Source organism: Psittacula echo, assembly GCF_963264785.1.
Source record: "Psittacula echo genome assembly, chromosome: 4".
Lineage (NCBI taxonomy): Eukaryota > Metazoa > Chordata > Aves > Psittaciformes > Psittacidae > Psittacula > Psittacula echo.
In genome coordinates, this window is record NC_137738.1 from 70569231 (window position 1) to 70595990 (window position 26760).

Below are 26760 nucleotides of genomic sequence, written 5' to 3' on the forward strand. Positions count from 1 at the left end.
GTGGGGCTCAGGACCCTCGTGCCGCGGTACCGCCGCTCGCAGCCCCCAGGCACCTGCGCCTCGGCCGCTTGCCGCGGCACCCCCGTCCCGGCTCCGCAGCTCTCCCACCGCATCGGGCGCCCACAGAACGTCCCGAACTCACCTGAACCGTCTCCACACACACCCCGTGCCCTGTCCTGTCCCGGCCGGCGGAGAGCGGTGAAAAAGGGCCGCAGGCAGGCATCAGCCACCGGTGTTGCCATGGGGACGCAGCCCGGCCTCTGTCGCCGCCGCCCGAGGGGAGCGCTGCGGGCGCGGCTGTGGATGTCTGCCTGTGTGTCAAAGAATATTTATATGGGTGTACATGCAAAATATAGGTACATATGTGCCTGCATATGTACCAAATGTGTATAAAGAGGCATAGGAGTATATGTAGATGTGTGCATAAACATCTACATGAAGTTCAACACAGCCATGTGCAAGGTCCTGCATATGCGTCCGGACAACCCCAAGCACAAATACAGGCTGGGTGTAAAAGTGATTCAGAGCAGCTCTGAGAAGGACTTAGGGGTGTTGGTTGACGAGAAGCTCAACATGAGCCAGCAGCGTGCACTTACAGCCATGAAAACCAACTGTAACCGTGACCAGCGTCAAAAGAAGCACGAGCAGCAGGCCAAGGGAGGTGATCCTGCCCCTCGGCTCCACTCTCATGAGACCTCACCTGAAGTCCTGTGTCCAGCTCTGGATCCCCAACACAAGAGAGATGTGGACCTTTAGAGCAAGTCCAGAGGAAGCCACAAAGATGCTCAGAGGGCTGGAGCACCTCTCCCATGAAGACAGGCTGAGAGAGCTGGGCTTGGTCTGGAGAAGAGAAGGCTCCAGGAAGACCTTATAGCAGCCTTCCAGGGCCTACAAAAAATGTTGAGGGGGCTTTTCACAAGGGCATGTTGGGATAGGACAGGAGGGAATGGCTTTAAACTGGAAAAGATTAGATTTAGATTAGATATTAGGAGGAAAGTCTTTACTGTGAGGGTGGTGAGGCACTGGAACAGCTGGAGAAGTTGTGGCTGCATATACACGTGTACTTATGTATATATATATGCATGTGTATATATATGCAGATGCAAAACACACATATCTTTGGTATCTTTGAATATCTTCCAAAGGAGCTTATGAGAGTAGGAGGAGGCAGGAAGAGGAGCAGGCACAGCGCTGTGATTTATTTCTTTGCATATTCCCTGTTTTATTTACAGTTCTTTGGGCCCAAGGTGGTGGCAGGGCATCCTGCCAATCCCTCAGCACCAGGGCGCAAGTGTAGGCCAGTATTGTGCCTCACACCAGCTGCCACCACAAGGCCTGCAAACACTGGACAATGTCCAGGTCTTTGGAGACATGGTTGTTGTCCAGGTCACTGTAGACCACCTTCCTCTGTGGTGGCCCGCCTCCCTGGGTAGGTCCACTTCGAAGGGATACTTCTCCTTCATTGCCTAGGGGAGCAGCTCCAGAGACTGCAGGCAGCAGCCCCCCTTCTCCCCATTGACAGGATGGTCCCTCATTAGGGGGGCACTTCCCAGCCCTCCAGAGCCAGGCTGCTGGCCCCCATGTCGTAGCACTGGAACAGCCTCTTGCCTGGCTGGTGATGAAATCTCTCTGCATCTCACACCAGGAAAGAGGCAACAGGCTTTTTCTGCTTCCTGCTGCTGCTCCCAGGGCTGCTCTGCTCCCTCCTCCTCCCTCACCAAGGGGATGGACCTCTGCTTCTGCTGCTTCTCTTTGGAGGTAGCCGGCAGCCAGGTCTCTGCTTCAGCCACCATGTCCATTTTCATGTGCCTGGGTGCAGAGACTGGCTTGCCCATGTGTGGCTGCTAGAGGAAGGCCCAGTAGGTGTAGGCCAGGCCCCAGCACGGTGCCAGGAGCTGCTGTCTCTGTGTAGATGAGACAACTGGCCTTCAGGTTCTCAGCCACCTCAGCAGGCCTCCACAACTCCTCAGGTGTGAACTGCCACACCGCTGCGGGTGAGAACCACTGCAGGCACCTGCCCAAGCCCTCCCACACCCCTTCCCACCCAGGAATCGCCTGCTCTGGGACACATCTCTCATTTTCACCCCCCACCAGGGTGTCCATAGAGGCACCACTGAGGCCGAAACCAGGGTCGCTGGGCTGGGGGTCCAAAGAGGTGGTAGGGAGCAGTGTGCAGCAGGAGACATGGAGACACTGTCATTACCCACACCAGAAGCATCCAGCTTCCAAACCAGGCTGACAGCACACAGCAGCATGAGTGATCCCATTGCACAGAGAGGCTTGAGAAGGCCGGGGTCCATTGCAGCACTGCCGGGAAGACCTATCCCCTAGGGATGAGGTGGGAGGTGCAATCACCTATTGCCTTCAAGAGATGGAGCAGCACTGTAGGGGCCAAACTCCAGGCTCAAGACTACTTTTACCATAGGTCCCCCAGGGCAAAACACAATAACACAGCAAACAGCAAAGGCTGAAAACAGCCATTCACAATCTCTGCCAAGTCTGTTGTTATCTCATCCTGTCCTGAAGTCCCATGTTGAGTGCCAAAAAGGCAGTGTTAACTCCAAACACCAGCAAAGCACCCAAACTGCTGTTTGCTCACTCCCAAACCCTGCAGTAGGGCTGGTGAGAAGATGGGAAGAGCAAAAGCAAAAAACTCATGAGTCAAAATATAAACCGTTTAAAAAGTAAAGGAAAGAGGGACCCCACCCCCCCCCAACCAATGAAAAGGCAGTCACTCACCAGCTCCCACAAGCAGATGGATGCCCACCCTCAGAGCAAAGGCCACCTTGGAAGACAAAAACCCCCACAGACAAATCCCTGCCTCCTTTTTCTCTACCTTAGGTTTTGTAGCTAAGCATATTATATGGCACGGCCAGTTTGGGCCAGCTGTCCCAGGTGTGTCCCCTCCCAGATTCTTGCTTGTGCCCAGCCTAGTTGCCAGTAGGGCAGAATAGGAAAAAGAAAACCTTGAGGCTGTGCAAGCAGACAGGCAAAACACCCATATGTTATCAGCATCAGTTTAGCTACATATCCAAAGCACAGCACCACAGGGGCTGCTGTGAAGAAAGCAAACTCCGTCCCAGCCAGAACTGATGCAGATAAATAAATGCAAACAATATGTAGATATATGTATGTATATGTGTGTATATGTGTATATGTGTGTGAGTGGTATACAGTGATTGCTGGATGCAGAGGTGGCACAGACAAGGCTACTTTACTCTGCAAAGCAAGCAAGAGAGCCAAGCTTGCTTTCAGATATCATGCTTGCTGCTGGAGGTGGCAGTTCCCGCAGGTGTTAATGGGGTTACAGCCCACAAGCAGTGGCCCAGTGAGCTCCAAGTTCATCTGCAGCTCTTCCACACACCAGTGAGCATGCTGATGGATAATAGCAATGCTTTGCTGTAACTAGTTCAGTTAGTCAATACTCAATTAGTTCAAGCTTTTACATGTCAGAGAGAAGAAAGAGTAATAGCGAGTTAATTATATTTAAAAACCATATCCCTAAAAGGCAATCAGGTAAGCTCAAAAGGCACAGGGAATGCAGGGATAAGATCTGACAAGCTACACCAGTTTTCACCTGATTTAATTTTTTCTCTGTGGTTTAAGGTCTCTCTACTGAGATAAGATCGAGATGGTAATTTTTTTCCTGTGTGACCTCAGAAAAGTCACTCTTATCAACAAAATTAAGATGATACTATGCTACCTGGTGAGCACCTGCAGGATTACATCCGTGTTCTCAGTGTGTGCACAAGGCTACAGTACAATCAGTCCCAGCATTACCTGTGGGAAACCCTTTGGGAAGGTCTGTGGGGTGGGCTTCAAAGTAATCCTGCAATGGACATTGTGAAGTGTTAGGTTTCATTCTAGTAACACAGCTAATGGGGCTTCTTAATTTGTCTTCTGCATTCCCATTTAAAAAAAAAAAGAAAAATCAATAGCCTTAAGCTCGGTAATTGTAGTAAGATATTTATCAATGGAACAAAAACCTACAGGACCACTTTTTCCACATATTGCAGGATGAAAAGCTTTCAGCCTCCCTTTCTGAAGCAGAAGCCTGTTGCTGAGTTTAGGGTTGCACAGATCCCCTCTGCACTTCTAAATAAATCACACATGATGCAATCGAAGGTGGAGAGGAGGGAGGGGAGCAGAATAACATAGTTCTGGGGATTCAGAGGAAAAGGAGAAGGTGCCATTACCAGGTTTCTCTCTACAAAAGCAAATTTCAAAAGGCAGTGAGAAAACTTGGTGCTCAAAGCAGTGATGATAATGCTTTGTCCTGAAAGATTATCAGCTAAAAGTGGATGGTTTTAGTTTAACCGAACACTATCTGTAGTAGAGTTGGTGCTGGGATTTGCAATTTTACAGCTGCAGAAAGTGAGTTCCCACCCGTAACAGTCAGAGGCTATGGCTAACTCATTCACAGGTTTACACAAATACTTTCAGAGAGAGCAGGAAGCCATAGGTAAGATTTTTCCTGAAAAGGAAGAAGAGGGAAAAGGAAGAAAGAAAGAGAAGAACAGCCAATTATATGTTTTCTAAAGAAAACTTAGTTTCAGGGAAGGTTTGTGGTCTATATTAGACCACACAATCAATTTAACTTGTTGGTATGCTACTGAAGACTTAGGCTGCAGAACAGTGTTTCATGATCAAAGCAGCTGGATTTCTTTCCTAGAATTAGTATTAATTTTCACTTTTAAACATAGTTCCTGGAAATAGAGGACTGGTTTATCCAGTGTTCTTGTAACTAGAATTCCTTCCTCCAAAAATTGCAATGTACAGCTGCTCAGAGACTGAAAGACAGATAAACTCTTCCCCCCAGCGGTGTGTCTGAGACATTGACTGGTACTGATACACAATAAAAAGATTTTTTTGTGTGTGTGATATAAGGATTTGACATAATAGTCTGACGAGTCATTAAAAACATAGTAGTTTTTAAATTGCTATAAAGGTTGACAGCCTAGTGCTTTTTTCAAGGGAAAGCATATCACCTATTAACTGCCACATTTAGGAAGTAACCTCTTTCTGCAGCTATATCCATAAGGCAGATTTACCCAATAGGTTGCTCAAGCATAAGCATATTCCCCAATCTGCCACTGTGGGGACAAAGTTGCAGCTGTGTGCTTTCATGCCACAGAGCTGAAGGGAAAATAACCTATAACCAGCTATGTGATGCAGCAGGTGAATTTAGAGCACACCTTGAGCCCTCTACCTTGTGAGAATGGATGTGTCATGCCACCTTCTTCAGTTTGTTAGTTCACAAAAAACTGAGTTTTGAAGCTGAGAATGTTTTAGTGCAAGAATTATTATTCTTTCTTCCTCGTCCATCAGCATTTGTAGGCCTGTGTGCTTGTGCTGCCTTGCTTGGAGCACCACATAGTGTCATCTGATGATGCTGACCAGCTCAGCTTGTGACATATTCACACAAGAGCGTGCAGGGCTATTTTAAGTCTCTGGGAATCTCCTGGAAAGCTATATAAGTGGCATATATCCATTTCAGGCTCACTGAGGCACAGAGCAGACTAATGGTTCACATGTAAGAGAATCCCATGTGACATCCATAGCAATTTGTTAGGCATCGTTAAGGGTTTAAGCCTCCCTTTTAGAATATGGTAAAGGAATGTTAGACTGATTTTCTGTCTTCTTCTCCCAGCTCCATCATTTTGCTGCAGTAAAGAAGGTATATCTGGGTATGCCAGCACTGTGCCTCCCCATAATTCTCACTGTATCAAATTTTTACTAAAATATGAGAGTACCTAGCAGGAAGTTTAAATTTACTCACTGTATAGGGAACTGTGATCAGGGAAGGTGACTGTTGTCCCCAGGATCAACATGTCCCCAAGGCAGCAAGATTTTGCTGGACAAAGAAGTCCAATTTGGCTTTTAACTTAGAAATTGAAAAATGCAGTTGCAGATAACATGGCACTAAAGGTTTACTCTTCATTTGGGCATTTCTGAAAAAAAAAATCAAACCAAAACCCAAACCCAAACCAAAACCCAAACAACCAAACCAAACCTAGGCATAGAAACCCAGTTAATAAATGCATTATTGTTAGCACGGATGCCTTAGTAAGCACAATGAATGTGCTGTATTTGCCAGGTTACAGAAAAGGGTGCGGAGCAAAACTGTTTGTCCTTTAAAGCTTCAGAGCTCTGGCATTCACTACGGACAGGGAGGGAAGAGATTCCAAACATACCATCCAGTTCCTCAACTGGAAACTCCTGCAAAAGGTGTATTATTCAGCTGTCTTCAGATGAATCACTATCTAAGGCTCCTAGACAATGTTAACATTACATTAACATTTAAGGTCAAACACATTAATAAAAATAACACAGATAAAGCCTGTTTTCCATTAACCATCCCTCTAAAAAAATCCGTTGAAAATTAGGCCCAGGACTTATCATAGACTACTTGAGATAGATCAAGTAGTTGCCATATATTCCTACTGAGTTAAGTTTCAGAATAGCAGCAGTTTAACCAAAAGCACACGCTGCTATTTCATGTGTTAGCTAGATATTAAATAGTGCTTATGTCTGTACAGATTATAGTGATGCAGAAACATTAATATTCTTTCTACAGGAGGCCACCTTCTTGTGCTATGCTGAGTCATTGCAACAGCCCCAACTATGCAAAAGCAAAAAAAGAAACAAAACCAAAAGTGATGCAGTAACTTTCCCACAACCTGAACAAGTGTAAGAAAGAACTCTGGGCATCACCCCACACTGATGGCATCCAGCAGTGTGGGGTGATCCAGGACTGAGGACTTCCTTCTCAGTTCAGGCTATAGGAACTTATTCCAAAGTTACAGAAAGACAATTACCCAGTAAACAGAGGAGAAAATGTCGTAGAAAATATGCTGCTGTGGCTCTGACTCCCTTAGTAGAGAACAAAAAATGCACTAATATTGGGAATGTGATTATTTCACAGTTTGTAAATTAACTTCTCACTCAGCTCACTTTTATCCAGCTATAGACTTCTCACTAATGTACAAAGATGCTCTTCATTCATCTGTCAGAAATGAAGGGAATGATCAGTGCATCAGACAGGGAGGGCAAGAGGATTATTACCCACACTCCTCCAAGAGTGTACTCCTGCAGTGTTTTCACCATGTCAAGACAGGAACTAGAAACCACATGGATACTATTGTAGTTATGTACAAATTTCAAATCCTTCTCCAGAATTCTGAATTCTGTTGCCCAAACCCAATTCTACTCCCAGTGCAGCTTCTCACCCCTACAGCAGCTGTTAAGGCTTGAGATTCTGTCAACTTGTGCTGAGTATTTGGCAGAATAACTCTTTAGAGAGCTGTGCCTGTTTGTATTGATCTTCAAAAGCAGCACTAAGGACTAGAAAAAAGGGGTATTTTAACATCATGGGATGCCTGGTAACTCAGAAAATCAGAAGGATTGCTGAATTAACACCTCTTCTGACCTTTAAGTTTAGAAATTAATTCTGAGATTTTTCTACAGATATGCAGCACTGACCAGCTGTGATTGCTTTTTCAGTCTGGTATGACAGCTAATCTTGGTAATAGAAATGAAAACAATATTTAGACAGATAATACCCTGAGGAGATGGGAAAGCAATTTGTGAAATGACAAGTACAGAAAACATGTCATTAGAAGTAACCATTTAACTATAGAAATAAAATGTGTCTGAAAAGGACTTAAAGATGGTAATTTAGTCCATACAGCAGAAATAAGGAAAGGACTCCTGTGTATGACAAGGAGACTTCTTTACTTCAGAAGACCTTCAACCCCCTCCAGCCAGCTCTACCACTCTGCAAAAAGGTATCTGCTCTTACTTCACATTGAAGAATATCCTCTTCCTCCTAGAGTAAAGGTTTTTGAAGGAAGCCCTCACTGGCATTAAAGCTTATTTCTAAGCTTTTTGGATGACTCTAAATGCACAAACTGCTCTCAAAAGTACCTGTGAAACTTTGGAAGGATGTTTTGTTGAAAGACCACTGGTCATTTCTTTGACCTCTTACTTATACTGGAGGTTTCACAGCATTCTATGTAATGGACATCTAAATGGGTAATTAAGTATAGAATATCAAAGGAAAGTATATAAGTTTACAGACTGCTAAGATCTGTGTTCTTCCTATATAATACTTCTTCTAGAAGCGCCTTAAAAATTTCCACAATGTGAAACTTCACCAAAAGCTTGAGTTAATAACTACATATCAATGGGTATATCTGGTAGTAAACATCTTTATGTCCCAATCAAGTAGAACCTGCTCAAGCCACACCTTAAAATATGAGCAGCAGATCAAACATTTACACCATATCAGACTGGGATGTTCTTATACTCACAGCAGGCATGACAAAGTCTCTTGCTTTGTTCTTGCATTGCATCCCCTACTTATAATAAAGACAGATATTCCTAGTACTCACATCTATGGTTGTCTGGGGGGTGAGGCAGCCATCAGCCTGCTTTGGGTGTAAAAAATTCCCTACCCCAGTCATTCAGAGTAGTCTTGCAATGGGCTGCAAAAGGGACTTCTGACCAGTGTGTGAAGGAAAAAACTGTTTCCATGTCCTGTGGAAGACTTGGGGATAACTAGAGGCCTGCAGCTAAAGGAAAGATGTTTCCCTCTTGTCTGTACTGACAGTAGCAGAGTGAACATTCTGCCATTTGCAGCCAAGAAGAGAAGAAGGAAATAAAACAGGTAAGAAAACTGGGCTATGCATACAATGTGGGGGGTGTGTATTAAGGTGGGATAAAGCTAAAAGATGACTGCATATGTTCATTGTAATTCCTCAAAGATGCTAGCTCGTCACACATTTCTGTTCTGGTTATGGCTTCCTTGACTCTGACTTGAGTAAAATAGTCAAAATAATTTAAATACTTTACAAAAAATGTGGTGCCTCCCCTCTGCATACAGTATGTACACATACAGGGACATGATGGTCACTGCCAGGGCGAGGGAGAAAGAAGCTGCTGCAAAATATTCTTCAAGAAGTTCCTGCCTCCTGCATACATTCAAGAAAGTGGTTTTTAAACTGTTGTCAACTGTCCTTTTGGCAGTCTCAGCAGACTCACCACTTCTCTGGTCCATGCACATCAGATTCATTAAGATAGCTTTTTACTGGCAGGACGATTCCAACTTTTAAAAGGTAATTCACTAGAAGGTGCTGTAAGAGCATGAGTGCCAGGAGCTGTGGAAAGAGATCTGCAGCAGTGCTGGGAGCCTTGCTCACCGTGAACAAACCTGCACACTATGTTTGAACTCAGACACTGCTTAATGCCCTAAGTTGAGTTACCAAAACATTTTATGTCCAAGACCGAGGAAGCCTGACAGGAACATACTGAGAACCAAGGAAAAGCCACCACCTGGCACCAGATGCCATTCAACCTGTAGTGTACTTGCTGATCCCCTGGTCTTTGGACAGTTACGTACCTCGCAGGTTTTCCAGTTTGCCTCCTGTGCCAGCATTTGGTTAAGAACGTACCAGTACATTGCAGAAGTACAGATCTTTTTGTCCTAAGTAAGGCTGCAAGGCAATTAAAAAGAGATGCATACTGATTTTATTTTCAGGAATACCGTATCCAAAAGCCTTTTTTTCTTTTTTTAACTAGAGGAAAAGAAAGATACACAGTTGTAGTATTCTTAAAGGAAAAAATTATTTTAGTAAAGGAAAAAAAAAGAAGCAAGCAGTAGGGACTCTAGCGACTTACAGAGTTGAATCCTTATTCAGTTCCAAATGAGCTCAGTTCTTTCAAGCAGTCTTTCAACACCATGAATGTCCTCTTTCACTGTCAGACTTTCAAGACCCACTCCAAGTCACTCGACATATTGCTGCTTAGATAGAACCAAGCACAGGAACAGATGAAACTAAGGCTTTCAGGCTTTTACTGTATCAGAAGCTTTTTGTTCAGGAGGATCTTTGAACAATGTGTATTCCAACATCTTAACCTTGGATTTAAAGCTAAAAAGACTGGGGGCATGTACTGAAAGAGCTCTGCTGGTGTGGTGTGTGTAGAGAATCCCAGGTTATTTTCCTTCTGAATGTAACAAAAGAAAGTTTTGCTGTCTTTTTGGCAGCTTCCCAGGAATCCTCTGGCAAGGTCATAGTGGTCCTGCAGCATACTATGAAAGAAATCCAACTCCTCATTGTCATTGGTGAAAGCCTTTCAGAGGACGGTCTCTATGGAGCTCAGTTCAGAACTGGCCGGCCTGAAAGAGCGTGTGCCAGCTTGCGCAGTGTAGACACAGATCAAGGTCTCAGCCACACAGGTGCATTTCTAATTGTCCAGTAACAATGTCAGTGAATTGCAGTTCATGTCCCACATGTAGCAGATTGGGTGGCTGGTAGTTTCTGTAACACTGCAAGATTTCCAGCAAAGTCAGTCAGGAACTCCCTGGTACCCTTCCAATACAGCCCCTTTTGGCAGCAGAACTAAAAGCATAAGAACTTTTCCTTGGCAGGAAAGTTAGCAATTACTATCTTTCACTTACAAAGCTCAGCTTACTGAACCAAATTGAGTATTAGAGCCTTATCCGAGTCATGCTTTGAAACAGTTCCTTTCACATGGTTTGTGAGCTGGCATGTGAAGTTTCTGCTGTTGACTACAGTAATCTGTTTCATCTAACGTGGTTTGTAACAGAAGAAAGGATCAGGCCAGTTTGTCTGGAGATCAGATTTCTCTCTTTAACAAATAAAGTATCCCAAACTATTTAGAAGTCTTTATCCAGGAGAGGTCAGCAAGTCTTATACAGAGCACTAACTCTTTAATAACCAAGAGATGGCTATTATTGAATGTGTATATATATTGTTGAATGTTACCTAGTTTCCATTCTCAATTATCCTTAGACAAATTGCTATTTAATCAGTTCCTAAATAGAATGGGTGACTAATATAAGCTGGTGTCAAGAATAATGGCTTAACAGCTATTTTATGATACAGAGCATACATGTTAAGCAATAAAAGATGCAGCAATTTTTTATTTGCTTGAACTGCCTCCTCTTCCTTGTCACAGTGCTTTCTGGTTCTTTTTCATTAGCACAAGGATGCAATGTTTGGGTTAAATACATTTATAGATGAAAGTCAGAAGTCAGACATATTTACAGTTTGTTTTATTTTCTGTTGCATAATTCAAGAGTTACCCTGTAAAGAAACACACCTTAGGTAGTTAACTTTAAACCCAGGCTCATTCAAGTTATTACTCACAAGTGATCACTAATGTGACTTGTAGTTTCTAGTGAAGAAACAGGTTTTGTAAAAAACCCCAACAAGTAAACAGACCAACACAAACCAAACCACCATCAATCTCAGAGGTGACAGGGTTTAGCAAAAGCTTAACACAGACATTACAGCAGCAGCCAGCTCCTCCGCTGCATTCCCCACATGACTGATGATAATGCATTAAACATGCCAGCAAGCATTTACCTTGTTCTCTACTGAATCAAGAGCAAAGGTCTTGTTTCATAATAAAAGACATAGATCATTATATGTTGCCTAGACTCTCAATCTCTCCCCTTTTAAAGAGGAATCAGATCTCTGATCGAGTTCCCAGCACCACAGCAAATGGTTGGGCCAGAATAAAAGAAGAGGGTGAGGAGGAGAATACTTCAATACAATTTTACTATGGACACTTTATTCTGTGAAAACGTGCCTTACTTGAAGGTAATGCTAATGTCTGTTTAGCAAGGCAAAATTTTACTACCTGAATCAGAAAGTGAAGGGGCACATTCTGTTTTCAACATGCAGCTCCAAGTCCAGAGTAACTTTCCAGTCTTAATGAGGAAACCCTCCTTTCGTATGAATGGGGAGAGTATGTACTAAGAGTTATCCTGACGGATCCTATCTTTAATGTTGCCTTCTAGCCTGGCAGTACCTTGAGGAACACTGACACTTGAGCTTCAGTGCTGACCCAGCTGGCATTGAGATACTAGCTTTGCCAATGCTGGAAATGCTTCAAGCTTAGCTTAGTGTTTTGACATACCCAAGACGTGCACCCCGGCTCTTCTGGGTTAGCAAGTTTGCAGGCCTTAAATATTTTCTGACACTTTCCTGTAGTGTTTGCCAGCAACTCTTTATAAAGGTTCTCTTCAATAAGTGCCATAAGCTACACTTTCCTTTTTCTAGGATTGCCATCTTCAGATGACTTGGATGCATGTTCAGCTATAGCAGCTCCTACTACAACTTGACAAGAGCCCTCACAAGTTCCTATGATGGATTTTTCATACTTTTTCTGCTGAAGCAACAGTGGGGATGTATAAATATTTGATTTCTAACTCATTATCTTGCAAACCAGTGCCCCAAAGAAAAAGTGCTCCTTTTTTATCAAGCTAAACAAGAATTGAGAGAACATTCACTTTGAGAGTGTAGTTACTCAAAACCTGTGTTGGTTCTACTTAGCAACAAATTAATGAAAAGCCTTGAAGAAGCATTATGGTTTCTCTCTGCAGTACCTTTTCAGTGTTATGTCTTCCTCTTCCTCAAACAAAAAGGGCTCTTGCATATTACATTTCATGAGCAAATTTGATTTTAAACAAAATTAGTGTCACTCACATTCTCACAACCACACATTCATATGCTTGTATCCAGGTAGCCTGACCAGGATTCACTGAGGTGACATAGACGACATAGGAAAATACCTGTCATGTCCTCACAATATTTCTTGGGTCAGAAGTCAGGTTAAAGAGGCATGAGTACAGCTGTAATACATTTACTCACCCATTACTTGCACCATATGTTTGAATTCATGTTTTCATTTCAAACACTTCTGTTTGAATTCATGTTTTATGAAAACCTGTTGAACACCCCTGAATTAAGCTTTGAATCTAGAAAACAGAGTTAGGAAGACCTTCTAGCTAGTTCACTTTAGTTTACAGGTGTTGGCATCTTGATTTCTCCATCCTTGCAGCCAGTGAAAGTCACAAGCCAGAAAAAGCAAGTATTTGGTGGTCAGAAGTAAAATTTTAGACCTTAGAGGAAGAGGTTTGGGACCTTCAGGAGACACTTTCCAAGGCTATTTATTTAAAGCTCTATCTGTCAGCAACAGCTTATGTAGGTCATTTATCAAATCAGGTTGGGAATGTAAGAGAATGTGTATCCTACTGAACAGTATTTTGAGTCAGCTCCTCAGTCATTTTCTCATGATAATGTAAATTAATAAAAATATAAATGATAAAGTAATCTCTAAAAGTTTAATGAAATTAAATGTTCTGGTCCAGGCAACTTTTCTAAGAATTCATTTCCTCTTATTACAATGGCCCTTATTTCAAAATTTCCAAATTTCATTCCTATATACAAAAGAGGTATTTATAATACAACAGTAAACAGAAAACCAGTTTCCTCAAATTATAGGAAAGGATACATTCAAGCAGAGATTATTATTGCTATTAGAAATGTCCTTCATAACTGAGAAATGAGATGCAGCACCTGAAAAGTCATCAAACGTACATAGTGAGGTTGTTCAGATAGAAGCAGGGAAGCAGAGAACAGGTTTTATGGATGAGACGGAACCATTTACTCAGTGGACCCAGAAATAGGTATTTCTTGCAGACAGACAGATTTAGTATTTTAAAAAGAATGTCACAGAAGGGCTTCAGGTGCTCACTAGAATGGCCGAGTGTCTCAGTAGTAAGAACGAGACAGCCATACTCCTAGAAGAAGCCAAAAAAAAGTGGTAGAGACTGTTTTAATACAAACAAGACAAATTGTTAATGATCAGCTAGAAAAAGAGCCAAGATTTGGGCAGGTTATGTCACAACTGGGGTACAACAGTTTCATTTATCCTTCTCCTTGGAGTTAAGTTTACTAGCTGATGTTAGTCAAGCTGTTTACCTAACTCTAAGTTTGCTCACTGGCCCAACAAAAGCTAAGGTGACGTATTAACTGCTAGTCCCACTAAAAAGCAATAGAGGCAGCACAGGTTTCCTCACTTCTCAGGACATTTCTATCACTGTTGTTGGTCCAGTCTTCCTTCTAGGATTTGTCTTTTCTTCTGGTCACTGCTGAGAAGTCCCCAGGCAACACCCTGCCTAGATATCCCCGAAATACCCATGTATTGTGCCTACTAGCCAATATTAATGCCAGTTGTTCAGCATCTGCATCTCCCACCAGTCACTTGATGTATTTTGCAATTAGTCACTCATATTTGCTTACGCAATCTATCTTAACTAGCAGCAAACATAACACTGAACTGTACTTAATTAAGCCCAGCAGAGGAAATCACATCAGTAACTTAAATCACAATTACTCAGTTTATATCTGTGTCGGTTGGTTCGGAGAAAACTCCAGGAACAAACTCGCCAACAAAGTTTTCTAGTTGACGTGCAGGTATTCTTTATTGCGGCGCCGGGAGACACAGGAGATAGCTCCTCCTAACGTGTATCACCGTATTGCTACACAGGCCATCCTTATATAGTCTCATATTCATGAGGCTACACATGAATTACATCATTTTCCAGAAAGTTTCCCGCATGCATTCAAAAATGTGGTGGTGGTCTCTGAGGGTCGTTTACTTCTTCCAACAATCTTCATAACTTCTGGCAGTCTTTGAACCACCAACTTAGTTAACATTACAGACATAGCGATCATCCTGTCCTTCTACTTACCAGTTAGTTTAACTGCTTCTGTCCTGGACATCTGCTAGTCCCAGATAGCCCCCAGTAGATGTTTACACCAGCTTAATGGGTTCATTAACACCACAAACATAGCAATCATCCTGTCCTTCTACCTATCAGTTTAACTGCACCCATCCTGGATATCTGCTAGTCCCAGATACTCCCCATCCCCAGGTCCTGTTTTTCTATTCTGTTTCTCTTACACTTTTTGTACTAAGGTCCTAAGGACCTAAAACTATGTCAACTACCTTCAAGCACCGCAGTTATTTTCCATTACAAAGCCATCCAATTTAACGTTACTTAGAACTGATTGCATTTTGTGCTTTTGTGCCTCCTTGTGTCACGGTACATCCATGCACAGAGTGGATTCATTTTGTGCTCTGTTGCCGGTGAGGCGCTGCGATTCCTTAATTGCCTCACACACACGGACAAGCAAGTGCTCACGCTTCAAATGCTACAGGCATCATTAGCTCCTTTCACACTTCATTTCTCTATGCCAGGGATTCAGAGTTTTCACAATCTGCACATCCTCCTTTTAGGACATCACAGATCTCTTCTGCAGACCTTTGAGGGACTAACGAGCAAGATGGTTCTAGTTTATTAATTAGCTGCTTATCAGCCACACTCAACAGCTCCCTCCCAGTTCAGCTGCTCAGCTACAGTAATTAGACAATCCACTTTTCAGTCTTTTATAGCATTGCCTTAGACAGAAAGTTTCACTGTTCCTGAGACTCTGGTGCTTTCTGCCAATATAAGGCATCCCCTGAATGACTAATAGAGAAACCCTGATTTCTGTATTATTCATTGCAGCATTACAGCTCCCCATTCTAGGTTTTATCTCATGCACTCTGCCGTCAATATGTACCACCACTAGCACCCTAGCATCCAGATGTTATCTTAAAGCTTCTTTATTTGTATCATTCAGACAAACAGTCAAAAAGCATATCTTCATGCTCTCTCTGATTCCGAGTGCAAGTAAAGTGAGTAGTGTTACTTTTTATGCTGCAATCCTTCTCAAACAGGAACAAAAGCAAGCCAACAAGCATATGCTGTCTCTGCTTCATGCAATGAAAGGCTTGCTTGTATGTCTGAACTCCTGATTTTTATTAGCTACCAGTAGTTCATGTACTCAGATTTCATTAGTTAGTTATCTGACATGCAGAAAGTTATAAAATATGAAAATTGGGCAGTCAACCATAATTAATAGTGTGCATTGAGTACAACTGGAAGGGAAAAGACAGTCTCTTAAATCAGGCTTAGTTAGATACTTCATGTTCTAAAATATTTCCTTGAAATACCAAACCGTGTCCATGGCTAATGGCTCTCCAGGTCCCATAGCAATTTTAGTGCTTGTCATCTTGTCTACCAATTACATTGAAGAGCCTTTCTCTTAGGCCAGGCTGTGGCTCCTTTCATTATTACACAAGCAAGTGCACAGACTGAAGAAGACATGCTGTTTCTAAGCACAGCCAACACAACTTCACCTTGGCATTTGAAAGCAGTCAACCAAAATAGTTTTCCTTTTCCAAAAGGCAATAAGAAGCAATGCCAGTGTCTGACAGACTGTTACATGCAGTATGTGCTGTGCATGCACTGGTGAGTAAGCTCAAACCAAAGCATGCCTGTAGTATGTATATGTATAGGCACAGCTGACCAGATCTTGAGGCCCTGCCGCCTGTCTCCAACCATGCCTCCAAGGCTGTAGGTCTTGAGGAGCCTGGGATGTGCTTCATCTTACCTGGACATCTGGATGTGACTACAAGGATGCTGGGGATGGACTATTCATCAGGGACTGTAGTGACAGGACAAGGGGTAACGGATTAAAACTTAAACAGGGGAAGTTTAGATTGGATCTAAGGAAGAAATTCTTTACTGTTAGGGTGGTGAGGCACTGGAATGGGTTGCCCAGGGAAGCTGTGAATGTTCCATCCTTGGTGGTGTTCAAGGCCAGGTTGGATGAGGCCTTGGGTGGCATGGTTTAGTGTGAGGTGTCCCTGCCCATGGCAGGGGAGTTGGAACTAGATGATCTTAAGGTCCTTTCCAACCCTAACTATTCTATGATTCTATGACTAAGGTCCACTACAGAAACACTTACCCCTGTAGACAGCCATGGTCTGCATCAGTCACTGCCATTGTGTCCCAGATACAAAGCAGGCTAACTCTGTGAGAGAGGGTGACTTCTTTTTTCTTCTGAAACAAATGCTAGAGTAAAGCTTGCAGAAGTATATGATTATTATATTCTTCCTAGTAGAGGAGAACAAAAAAAAAACCCTACGTATCTATCACTGCAAAGAGAATCAGAGCTGTTTGTTCAAGGGGAGTTGAAGCACTTCAACAACACTTAGGTTTTCTGACATGAAAGATGCAGAATTGCCCCTCATCTTGCCTTATTCGCAGAAACAACACATGCAAACAGAATGCCTGGTGGCTGGTCCAGACTCATGACCTCACTAGCAGCCAACCCTTAGACCTCACAGCCTCTCCAGTCACTGGCTTCTACCACTTAGTCCCTGAAGTAGCGAAATCTTAGCTGTTCTGTTCTCTTCAGTATCTTAGATTTATGGCCACTTGTCCCTTGGCTCCCACACTTTAGCCTAGCTGTTAGCTAGCCTGTCTTGATATTTACAGTGATTACACACTGACATACATACCCAGGTAACATGCACTCCAGTCTCTCAATTGCTGGCACCCTAAGCCCTCAGCCCTTGTCATCTGTGTTCCAACTCCAGTTGCTGGCAGGTAGACCCCCATGCATACACACACACACATACACACAGAGAAAGCCCCAGACCCAGGAAAAGTTAGAAAAGGAGTTCAATGAGAGGACAGGACAGACTGTGCTGATCAGGCACAGGGTATTGTCATCTATGACCATCCCCTGTTTACATGTAACCAGCCCCTTTATCCCTTTATCCCTCTATCCCTCTCTTTTACTACTTATTCTTCCCCTAAACACCTTGATCCCCCTTTCCACATTTGGCTGTTTCCCTAAACATTCCATACTAAACCTTTGTACAACCTCAAGATACTCTTCGCTGCATCCCATGAGGAATCCTATACCTCCAGGCTGTATCCATCCTTAGTCTGCAAGGTTCTCCAGAAAGCTTCTCCAATTGACTTGCGGTGCTGGGTCTCACTCCCACTCCATGGGGCTAATACCCTCCTGGGATGACCTGGGAGGGGCTGGATTGGAGACTTATTCCTCTGACTGGTTTGCTAGGATTCCCCCAGATGCATCTGTGCCTCTGGGCTCCTTGGTGTGTCCTGAGGTGAGCCTTTAACCAGCTAACCCAACAGAGTGTTCACCAGCTTTAGGTATTGCATGATGCTGCTGTTAGTACTTTAGTTCCAGTATTTTACTCCCGCAGTTTCAAAAGACTTTTATGCTTAATGCATATGTAAATGCTTTCTTTAGAAAATGGTTTATGGATGTTAAAGAATATTTCAGACGGTTGATGGGCTTTTAAGATGCAAACAGAAGTTTTGTCTTGGGTTCTGAGCAGTTTATCCATTTGATTAGACAACCGTGAACATGAAGTTTGGGTTCTTTTCACTGCAAACCCAAGAGGGAAAATGCACAGGGAGCATCAGCTCTCCACAGCAAGGGCTTCCACAATTCAGTGGAGTAAGGTTTTACAGGTATTTAGGTCAGAAATAGTGCCAGAGCCTGCCAAATATCTGCTCAAAATATTTTATGTGAATTAAACTGTTTCACAAGAAACCAGTGACTTCACTTGTCTTCACTTCTCAGTTTGGTAGAGTGATGGAGATCTAGGAGATTATTCTGCTTTTTGGTTTTCTGGGGTTGTTTTTGAGCATGAGGAAAAGATGGCTGCACAGATTGCTCTCTTAAAATATCCTTTAAATGAGATACCTATAGACAGTTTCCTTCACCATATTATACTTTTTATCACCTATAGTAAATACCAGCTCCTTTACATTCTTCAGCTACACTCAAGATGCTGTGCAGTGTTTTTAGATGAACAGGTAACAAGGCAGACATAAAGCTTTAGTGAATATTAAGCAAATGCTGTGGGAAGTCTTATTACACAGTGAAGGCAAATCAGCTGTTTAGGCAGGCAGAATCTCGGAACAAATCAGTGTACTGAGGCTGGCCTAAAGCCATGCAGGCTTCAAGCATGTGTGAATAGATAAACCTGAGTCCTCCTAAGGGAAAATTATTTTGCATGCCTGCTGGCACACACTTTTTGCTCAAAAGCTGTCTCTCAAGCCAGGTGAGTTTTCAGATCCTGTAGCCACTCACTTGCAGGGACTTTACATAGACACACACACCATTGCATTGAATAACCACTCTGTAAATCTCAGAACCTGAGCTGCGGTTGTTCAAAGTCTGTGTGTCTTATTCCACACCCGACTATTCAGGGGCAGAGCCAACAGTCCTCAAAGTCCAAGCACTCGAGCTTAACTGAGATTTTCTGCTTAGATTTTTCTGCCTTTTTCCTTCTCAAGAAGGACTCAGTGGGAAGCTCCTCAAGCGTTACATGTTCCAACCTCTGCCCTAGGATTTGCAAAACAAGAATTAATGGATAATTTCTCAGCATGGCTCACTAATTATTTAATACAGTGGTAGTAATTTTTCTCTGTATCATTCTAACCACAATAATGTAATTCAGTGAGCAGAAATGACTTTATTTTTCAGCATTGCCTGTTTGTAGTTCTGTTTACCCATGGCTGTGAATCTCACACTTCTGATATTAGTTCTCCTATACTGTCACTGTCCTCTGATGCTTCTGGCGTGCCCTTCTGCTGAAATGCTTCTCTGAATGGCAAAATAAAATCTGCTTGTCCCGGGGACAGGCTAGGAAATGTGGCATCAATATACTTTTGAAAGGTTTGTCTTGTTGCTTGTATTTCATTTTCCGGGATGTCCTTCCATTCTGACACCTTCTCCAGTTCTTGTGTGAGAGTCTTTCCCTGTTCTTCTGCTGCTTTCAGCATAACCATAACTTTTTCCAGCTCACCAACCTGTAAAGTCTCTGCTTTTTCAGGCAGTTTTCCAGTCTCAGTCTCACTCTCTTTTTGTATGATACTCTGGACCATATGAATCTCACGATCTTTTTGTTTTTTTAATTGCTCTATACTCTTACGATATTGTTCCTCAGCTAACCTAATTTCTTCTTTGAGTTGTTCTAAGCACTTTCTATTTAAAAAAGAAAATGAAGAAAAGATTTGTTGGGAACACATGTCACTGAAGATTATTGAAAAAAACGATTTAAGTCTATTTAGATTGTTGTAAAAACTTTCTTATTCAACTATAAATATACGTGAAATCAGAACTTGATATAGGGCATCTGAAATAAAGTAGGGTAAAAGAAGGCTACTGAAGACGCAGAGAAAGGCAGCTGCAGAATATTCTATTTCTGTGTGTGTCACATTTAGCAATAATTTCATAATGCTTGCCTCCAAATGAAAAATATAAAGGATCAGTATTTCACTCTTCATTCAGGTCTCTCTCTGAGTGAGAGAGACACCTGAATTCTTTCTTTAAGAGAATTAAGTACACACTGATTTTCAAATAGACTTTGACAATTCTACCCCTGGGTTCAAATGCTGCCTTGAAGTCAAATCTAACAACTGATTTCTAGACTAGACTCATCCATAATTTTGTTTAAATGTTACTGAGAACATATTTGTGCCAGCATGTCAGTAATAAATAATTTATGTTATGTAGTCAAAACGTTATGGGTGCTATTCACCAGAGCTGGCTCAGGGATACACAAAAAATTGTGCATCAGGCATCCATAAAGGTTACTGAGCCAAATACTTTGACGTAGAAAAAACAATTTCTGCCCTGTGTTCGTGCTCCCTCCACTTTGCTTGAGATATTTTTGCAGAACTCTGCTAACATGAGAAGTTGAAGAGATCAGTTAAGTTTATGTGGAATGTCATTTATCTTTGGCAGAAAGGGCATGTTTTAATAGTGAAAACAAAGGTATTAAATAATGGATCAAAACTTAAGTGTGACTGTTCAGAAAATGAAAAACATCTTACAAAGGAACACACCTGAACTGATCTTTCCATTGTGATAGTGATATTTTGTTGTCTATGTTGTCAAAAAAATGAAATGTATTCTCCTCTCAAGGAAGAGGGGTGTGCTATTTTGACATCAAAGCTATTTAATTCACAATGTTTAATCTATACAGGTAGAATCTCCTGTGCCCTGCAGATCTCAGTTTTGCATAGATGTCATCAATGGCACAATAGGCCCTTAGATCTTTACTTCTGATGACTCTAAATCAGCTACAAACCCCAAAACTTTTGGATCCTTGGCTGGCTTTGTGATACTTGCTTTTAGGAACAAAATATGTTTGGCTTTTACTTGGTGCATCATTGAGAGAGAGTGAGCCTGCAACTCCTGCTGGTCACTTGTCATTTCCAAATATGTTTTTTTTAATGAAGGGTCTATTGATCTTTTCCTAGAAGACCTCCATCTGAGCAATGCTGATGCAATTCCAATTATTTAGAACAGCATTTTTGCCAGCTAAGCCAGAGGAAACACTAAGAGCACCTGTGCAGAGTGGCTGCTTACTGAAAGGCTGCCTCTCTCTCCTGTTTTCTGGCTTTGGCCACAGCTCGCATCTTGTCCTGGGTACACTCCATGAGGATCCTCTGAAGTCTGTGAGCCATGCGTTGCTCTGCAGCTTCTGCATCTCTCTTCCGCTGATCTTCCATGTACTGCTGCATCTCTGCCTTTGCCTTCCTCACCTCTTCCTTAAGCAAAGTTAAAAGTAGATGTAAGTAGTGACAACAGCTTTTTGCTCAGCTGTCTTTAAACAATCCCCAGCAACGCCCAGCAGGACAGACTTCAGGAACATATTATGGGGCAATTACAGTGACTTATTGTAACATCATTCCGCATCTACATCACCCATGTTTTCTACATAAGGCACAAAAAGTTCCCTGGTGTATTTTCTTCGCAGGCTCACATGCCTACAGGAAGCCTAACTAAAATCATTTGACCATGAATGGTGGTGGCCATATCAGTACTGCTGTAAAAAAGCCATTCCTGAGGCTATCAGCTAAAAGCAATTGTCTTTGACCTTCCCTACAGGTAAAAATCCCACTTCAGTCACTCAGTGATATGCTTTGTTAGCTGCCACTATCTGTTTGCTTAGACAGGAGTTGAGTAAATTTTCTACCACTGTCTCTTCAAGCCAACTGCTAGTGAGCATTTAGCTCACTGTTAACATACCTCTTGAAATGAACTGCAAGAAACAAACCCCACCAAATCTCAAATATCTCGCAATTACTTCAGTTATATCTGCCTCCTCTTTTGTTTCAGCTGTAGGATTCTGTATCTGCTCCCTTGTCGTCAGTCACTGGAGCCCATGTTGCCAAGACAAATGTTACATGTTCAAATTCTGAGCACTCAGGTCTATGGAGATCTGTAATAGACTATAATAATAGTCTAACACAAATAGTCTAAAAAGATCTATAATAGCAAGTAACTGAATGGTTAATCACAAGGAACTAAGCTGCTGGCAACTATTGTTGCCAGATGCTTTGACAGCAAAAGACAGAGCTCCCTTGGAAAACAACTCCATAAAATGGAATGAACTCTACCAGAAACTTAAGACCACTGTAAACCTCCCTGCTTTTCCTCTTAAGATGCCAAGCACATTGCTTTGACTGCCTGCAGTATAAACAGATAGCTATTTAGAAACTTGTATAAAATAAAATTCCAAAGCAAAACACTCCAGCAATTCTCTGTGTGCCTTTCATCTGCCGGTGGGAGGCTGCAAGACTAAGGATGACAAGCGTTAGACGGACTGCGTAATGCCTGACTGAGGAGCGCTTGGATGCTCTAGCAGCAAAAAGCCCTGTGAAGCGGTGCAGAAAGCAGGAAGGCTCAGATCCAGAAGGCAGTTGCCTTCCTTTCTCTGTATATCTCTGAGCCTTTTCTCACATATCCAAAAAGCCATATAAAACATGTGCTAAACATATATAAAAATTCTAGGCTACAGTTCACGTGCTTCATTTAAAAATATGCATAGGCTGGCAGTTTTCCTTCCCCTCCACTGCACTCAGAAGGCTCAGCAAATCAATTAAACACCTTTGTAGCTTTGATGGACATGAAACTTGAGGACAGATTTAAAGTTAAGCCCATATTTAACTGCCTCTAAGAAAAGCACCAGATCAGTTCAGCAGCTGGCTGAACCAAGGCCTGACAAGGAATATTCAACAAAGTTCACAATCTTCATTCAATTAAAAAAAAAAAAAAAAGTGAAACATGCTGAAAAGTGAATTTAAAATCCAGTTAACTCAAGCTCACATCTCATGTAGCACAAAGGCATTCATCTGTCAGTCCAAGTACTTCTCCTGACACTGGAATTCAAATCTCAGACGAATGGAGGTTCTGGTTATAGCAAGCATTTAAAAAGATATGTATATTTTTTTACACAGAATGACATTCTTGGTTGTCAAACACATGCTTCTGTCCTGCTGGCTATTTCCATGGTAATAAAAACAAACTGGTTCATACCCTTAATTTCTTTTCAAAGTTTTTTTGAAGGTCGTGTACAAATGCGCTGTGTTTAGCGGCTGCCTCGTTGAGGGCTTTTTCCACTGCATCTTCCTTGAGTGTTTCAGCCTTTAAAACAAGTTATTATTTAAGTATAACTGCTGACATTGTATTAACATCCTATTAAGAAGAAGCAGAGGTTACATAAACAGTAGTTCTCTATTTGCTATTTAAGAAATCAGAGCAAGTTAAATTTAAAACCAGGTAGCAAAATCCATTGTAGCCCATTTGGCAATTTTATTGCAGTGATTCCTGTTCAAATGTGTGCTCACAATAGCACTGAGCTGCCACAGCTGTAAGCACGATACGTATATCTAACATACATGTCAATCTTACATAGCACTGTGGGGAACAGTTTTAACAACCCATAACTTCTGTGTGCTTTAGAGGCCATTTTCAGACCAGATGTAAAATCTGTTACTAATTCAAAGTATGCTTTGCTGTGATCAGAAATGGGAGAAGTATGTGCACACAGAAATCTGTGAACAAAGGAGGAGCTGAAACTAATGACAGCTCTAAAGCAGTGACCCCAAAGTTCTTTATTAACTGTCTTTATACTGTAGCAATTATTCCAAAGGATAATAATTATTTAAATGATGGGAGAATAATTTAATTTACCCGGGACCAAATTTCAGCTTTCATTTTTTCAATGCACTCTCGTACCTCTGCCTCCTTCTTTTCATATTTTTCTTGTTCAACATGTGCTCCAATCTCTGCACAGTCAACGCAAGCTGATCAAGCACAGCAGACAACCACGGTGCAGAGCTCCATGCCTCTCTCCCCACCCCTTTGCGTGGCTCCACACCTGAATTAAAAGTCAAAAGGCTAAAAACCATGCACCCTCATTTCACATGAGGGTGAAACCACAACTATTATTGCTTGTGCAGGTCTGTAAATATAATAGGAAAGTGCTGAACCCAACTCTCGCCTCCTAGACAAGGCTACAGAACAGGAGAGCATTGCAGGTATCTCTCCTGACTCCTTGTCCTGATGGCCATCTGCACAGCACAAGCTGGTCAGTCCTCAGCTTTCTTGGGAGCGATTCACCCATTTCTGTCTGTGACAAAATGTTGCGGCAGCTTGGGGGATAGCTTTGCTTCCTTTAGATGCCATAGGTGAGTCGGCGCCTTGTCAGGCTCCCTGTGTCCTCAGAGTCCTCCAAGGCTTTTAGAGAGGTCTCTTGCCCAAGATGCCCTCAGATTCCTTCATGCCATTCTTGGGGCACACCACAAATATTCTCAGGAAGATACAGCAGAATATTTCAGGGTTTTGGAACAGACCAGGCACATATAAAGGAATGCTTCTGTCTCTAGGGTTGCTGTGTCTGGCCAGGGTCCAAGCAGCCCCAGCACTGCAGACACAGCTGATCCCTCCTACAAAGGTGGGGCAAAGCAGCATGGTGGTGAGCCACATTGCTTCACAGGGCCAACACCAGGGATGCTCCCCTTAACAACATGGATGGAGTCTAAGTGAAATGGAAGTGGATAAAGACGCCTCTCTGCAATTCAAATGCCCCATCCCCCCCAACAGTGGGATTTCAGAGCCTCCATCTTTCCTACTCAGTGCCAAGCCTGGGCATTGCTTTGGATCCCATTCTCTGTGCTTGACAGGGCCAAAGAGTCACATTTTTCTGGGTCATTATAAAGGAAAATTAAAAAGGAATAGAGCCGCAGGAGATCCAGCTTTCATACAGCCAGTGGAGGATTAAATTTCCCTCCCTCTTTCACTCCAGTCTTCCTCCCCACTCCACATGGGTGGGCAGAGTCCTCCCATAGAGCTCACATGAAGTACATGGAAGACAGCAGCAAGATGGGACAAAGGGGTCTACTGATTCAAATCAACCAAACAGAAGTCTGACAGTGCAGAAAGCCTAGCAACAAGCATGTTGTGCTCTGAATGCACAGCTTTCCCCCAGTCCATTATATTACGCAGTGAAAAGAAAATCATTTAAAGAGACTCTCTGGCCTTCTCGATGTGTTTCACACTGTGTGTGTAACGCAGGGCTGAAGCTTCATGTTCTGAGCATATGCGGGGCACTCATCCCGCTGCTCAGGCTCTCATTACACTGATAACCTCTTTATATCGTTTGAAATAGAAACCAAGGACGCTGCTCTTCACAACACACATTAATTAAAACACACAAGATGATTTCTACATAACTTTACTGATCAGAAACCTCTCTGACAATTAGGCGTAGCATATAAAGATACTTCAGATTCTTGCTAGATCCTCAAAAGAATGAATGCTACCACGATTTCCTTTATTACTGAGGTTATGATTGTGACATGCAACAAAAACATTAAACCTCAAGGGAATCTACAGAGCCTCAATTTAAGGGCAGCAGCTGAATTAGGTATAAGAAGGTAGGATTCAAGATAAAATACCTCAGCTGTGTCCTGTGCTGTTCTGTGTTCAAGGATAAGGGAATGATCCTTGCATATGTTAAGTCAAACGTAGTTCTTTCCAAACTACTTGAAGCTTAGAAAACATTTGCTAATGGTCTTACAGCTAACTCTCTTTTGGACTCCACTATGCCCAAGTCTGAACACCATCATGCACCACAGGACAACTGATCCTGAATATACTAGACTTATTAATATTCAGAAGGTAAGCACAGCTCATTCTTACGGAGATGTGAACACCTTCATGACTGTCAAGAACAGATGGATACAACAGCTCTTGCAGTTTTCCTAAATCTCAGATTGCAAGGAACAGATTTCAGAAACAAACTCACCCAGTATATCATGATGAGTGTAATACCGCGTTATGAAAGGTTTATACTCTCGAATACGGTCAAAAGTAGCATTGGAAGGCGGTGGCGGTACTATTTTTGAACATGCAGCACAACACACGAAGGAGTGCAGATCAGGACTTCTAATCATTGTGGCATTCTGGTATTTTTCTGTAATACAGTTGCTATAATGTCAGAACTCTGTTCCTGATACATCTGTTGCTTGCAGGCAAAACACTTTTAACTGTTGCTACAGAAAACACGTAAGCTAGTGAAGAGAGAAAAATCACCGACCATTACTTTTTACCGAGTTGGCTGAAACATTTGCCTTCCGGTTAGGATTCACACATGCTGACAGCTCGGTAACATGCTGCAGGCAGATGATGAGGGAGGGTTTCGTGAAGTAACCCCTTCCAGCCTGAATGCAGCTCCCTGCACAGGAACCGTTACCAGGCACGGCTGGCTTTGCTCACAAAGAACTAACTTTCCTGGTAATAGTTGAGCAGTGTCACAGGAGGCTTTGCCTTTTCAGTGTCTTTTTTATATTCGTTTTGTTGTTGCTGAACGCCAACAATTCCTATTCAAACCATGTAAGCTAAGATTTTAGGAGCAGTGTAATAGCTGGTGCTTCAGGTATTTGAATCATAGAACTCTGTCGCTGTTCTTGGTAAAGATGAGAAAGCCAGCACATACAGTAAGGAATTAGCAAAATCCTGGCAGAGCCTTTGCCTGGGAAATCATTTTGACTCTCAGTTCCTGTCAAGCCACCTATCATCCACTGTCGATAATTCTTACTATATTGAAGATGAAATTGAGAAAAGCCAAACAAAAGAAATTGTATTGGTGCTGTTTGTGTCTCCTCCAGGTGTATAAGGAGCTGTGCTTTCAGAGCTGAGCCAACAAATTTTGCTA

The 26760-nt window shown here is 42.5% G+C and overlaps 1 protein-coding gene across 1 annotated transcript; it reads right to left on the minus strand.

The window, feature by feature from the left end:
• Positions 1–7: 7 nt before the first annotated feature.
• On the minus strand, positions 8–25999 carry LOC308220123 (uncharacterized protein C6orf163 homolog; the record flags this gene model as incomplete). The annotated part of the gene is made up of 6 exons (XM_080615911.1): positions 8–311; positions 19281–19736; positions 21126–21307; positions 23079–23186; positions 23736–23830; positions 25852–25999. The coding sequence occupies 6 exons, from the start codon at positions 25997–25999 to the stop codon at positions 8–10; spliced, it is 1293 nt and encodes a 430-aa protein (XP_080472037.1).
• Positions 26000–26760: the final 761 nt, after the last annotated feature.